The 3,182-nt window shown below is 65.8% G+C and overlaps 1 protein-coding gene across 1 annotated transcript in view; it reads left to right on the forward strand.

The window, feature by feature from the left end:
- Positions 1–246: 246 nt before the first annotated feature.
- The window catches only part of LRRC4B (leucine rich repeat containing 4B), an 18,528-nt gene continuing 15,592 nt past the window's right edge, over positions 247–3,182 (forward strand). The window contains exon 1 of the mRNA XM_011374599.2: positions 247–578. Coding sequence (XP_011372901.1) covers positions 282–578 — 297 coding nt within the window. The 5' untranslated portion in view covers positions 247–281. The remainder of the gene's footprint in view (positions 579–3,182) is intronic.

Raw genomic sequence — 3,182 nt, forward strand, 5'->3', positions numbered from 1 at the left:
ACCCCCGCCTGTTTTCAGTTCTGCGAAATGGGCAGAAAGTCGCCCAGCAGCAGGAGGATGGGAGGGGCCGGTGGGGGGGCAGGGCCAGCCCCTCCCTCCGCCTTCCTCTCCTGGCGTACCTGGGACTGTCCCTCCCTCTGCGGCAAGGCGGGGAGGTGATCATGGTGACAGCTGGGTGTTGGGGAGCAGCTGGGCCACACAGAGTCCGTGTCCCTCTCTGAGCCTGTCCTTCTCTGTCCCCGACAGCCCCCCGGCGCCCACACGGAGCATGAACGTTGAGGATGGCGCGTGCCCGCGGCTCCCCGTGCCCCCCGCTGCCGCCCGGTAGGATGTCCTGGCCCCACGGGGCCCTGCTCTTCCTCTGGCTGTTCTCCCCACCCCTGGGGGCCGGCGGGGGCGGCGTGGCCTTGACCTTGGCTGCCGGAGGGGGCTCCCCGCCAGCCACCTCATGCCCCGCAGCCTGCTCCTGCAGCAACCAGGCCAGCCGGGTGATCTGCACGCGGAGAGAGCTGGCCGAGGTCCCCGCCAGCATCCCTGTCAACACGCGGTACCTGAATCTGCAGGAGAACGGCATCCAGGTGAGTGCGCGGTGGCAGGTGTGGTCAGGGGGCGCAGGCGGTGGCCGGCCCCTCCTCCCTGAACTGGTGAGGGGCTTCTGGGTGTCCCGACCCGCTCTTCGCGCCATTCCCTGAGCATTTGGGAGATGCTGTCTGTATCCTAGCAACTGGAGCCGAGGCCATGCGAGTTCCTTGGGCACGACGAGGCTCCCCGCGTCTGCGCCTGCGCGTTGGGGGCGGGGCCACCTGCGGGGCCTCACGAGGGCACAGCCAGCCCTGGGCCTGGCCTGGGACCGCTGGTCGTGCAGAGAGCGACCCTCGCACAAAGACTCTGTGGGGCGCCGTCCCCCCACTGCGTGGCCTCAGGCACCTGTCGGCATGACTGCGCCTCAGGGTCTTCACCTAGAAAACAGGACGCTAGGAGCCCCTTGGTGGCTTTCACATTTGTTGGGGGCTTGGAACCCGCCTGGCACCTGGCGCGCTCTCGCCCGTGCGCGCTCGCGCCTCGGCTTCTGGGGCGCGCGAGGCCTCCCAGGCCTGGCGCCGTGTGCACGTGGCTGCTGCTCCGACGGCCAGTTGCCACTCAGTTAATTGTGACTTGTGACTCAGGTGGGCCCTGAGCGAGGCTTCGGAGCAGAGTTGTGCCCGTTTACAGCCGCTCTCTCGTCCCGTGCCCCGTTGCCGTTTGGGGCTGTCATGTGCGTTGTAGGGTGTCCAACAGCATCCCTGGCTACCAGGTGCCACTAACACCTGACCCCAGTTCTAAAAATATCCCCAGAAGTTGCCAGGTACCCCCTGGTGACTCCGCCCCAGCTGAGATCCGCCGTGGGTCAGTCCCCTGAACCCATCTGTGCAGGCCTCTCCTGGCCGGGCCCAGAAAGGAAGGAGGAAGAGGGCTCCTGTGTGACTGTCCCAGGCCCCCCCAGAGCGGACAGCCCCTCCTGCACCACAGCTCCTGGTCTGTCCCTCGGGCGGGGGAAGGGGTTAGTGGCCCCCATCTCGCCGTCCTGGAGAGCCTACTCACCAGGGCCTCTCTCTGCCGGGGAGAGAGGGGACCCGTTGGGGTCAGTGCCAAGGGGGCCACCAAAGGCAAGAAGGCTTTCCCGTCCTGGAGGGTCGGGGGGCAGGGACCAGTGAAGCAGGAGCGGGGGTCCAGAAACGTAACTGGCCGGCCACCCCCTCCAGCAAGACACCTGTCCTGCTAGTGCACCCGGTCCACCTCGAGCCCCTCCAGTGCAGTCCCAGCTGACACGCCCGTGTCTCCCTCCAGGGAGTGACGCTGCACCTCTCTGTCTCCACACACCTGCCTCCGCACCCCGTCACCCTTCCCTGACTCGTAGGGCACTCAGCCGATGCTGCCAGCGCCAGCTCCGTGCCAGCCCCAGCTCTCGGGGATGACCACGCCCGGCAGAGCCCGCCCCGCCCCGCCCCACCCCGGCCAGCACAGTCTAGGAAGGAAGGGGAGCTTACCACACAGAGGGGATGGCACACCAGGCTGGGACCCCTGTGGCAGGGGAGCCTGGGTGGGGGTCGGAGCACCCGGCGCACCTGTGAGGAAGGAGTGCTGAGCCTGCCCCGGCCGCAGCCCAAGGCCATGGCAGAGGCCCTTCCTCTCTTTGGGGAGCTCGATGACAGTTTGGTCCCATGAATGTTTGCTGAGTGCCCACCGAGGGAGGGGCATGCCACACACGCACAGGCACGCATGCACGCGCACACACACGTGCACAGGTGTACAGGCATGCGTGCACACATGTACACACATGCACATAAGTACACAGGCATGCACAAGCGCACACAGGCGCGCATGCACACGTGTACACGCATGTGCGCTCACATGTGTGCGCGGACGCACATGTGCACACACAAGCACACACAGGCAGGCACACACACACTCACAGGCACACATGCACACATGTACACACACACATACACATGCCCGGTGCTGTCCTCAGCCTAAAACCCTCTGAAGGCTCCTGGCCTGGAATAGTGACATCCGGGCTTTTCATCTGAGTCCCCACAGCTGGCGCTGGTCACTCCTCAGGCCAACCCTCTGCCTGGACACGCCCCCCACCCCACCCCCAGGCCAGCCTTCCCTCTCTGCCTTCCTCTCTGGGCCCACAGCCCACCCCAGACACCCCAGCCCTCACCCCACACACTTCCGTTTGTCAAATGTCTCTGGTTTTCTTCTGTGTGGGAGGCAGTGGTCTGGGCACTCAAAACACACAATAGCCAAAACCAGTGACAGCCCAGCCCCACCGAGCCCCCCACTCTCTAGATGCTAGGCCTAGTTAAAGGGGGCAGGAAACGCAAATAGACGGGGAGGGGTGCCGGGTGCAGGAGGGGGGTTCCCGGCTGCAGCTTTGAAGATACGGGGAGGTCAGGGTGTCCTCAAGGAGGTGGGTGACATTTGCACACACATTTGGAGAAGGTCGGGGGGAGGAGCCTGTGGACACCTGGGGAAGGGGACGGCTAGACGGGAGGAACAGCCAGGCCTCGGGCTGGAGCACGGTGAGCCAGGGGAGCAGGTGGGAGGGGAGGGCTGAGAGGGGACACTGGGGGCAGATCCTGCTGGGCCTCGTGGTCGCACTGAGGACTCGGGCTCCTCTCTGAGTGAGACAGGAACCA

This window comes from Pteropus vampyrus, unplaced genomic scaffold (genome assembly GCF_000151845.1).
Source record: "Pteropus vampyrus isolate Shadow unplaced genomic scaffold, Pvam_2.0 Scaffold250, whole genome shotgun sequence".
Lineage (NCBI taxonomy): Eukaryota > Metazoa > Chordata > Mammalia > Chiroptera > Pteropodidae > Pteropus > Pteropus vampyrus.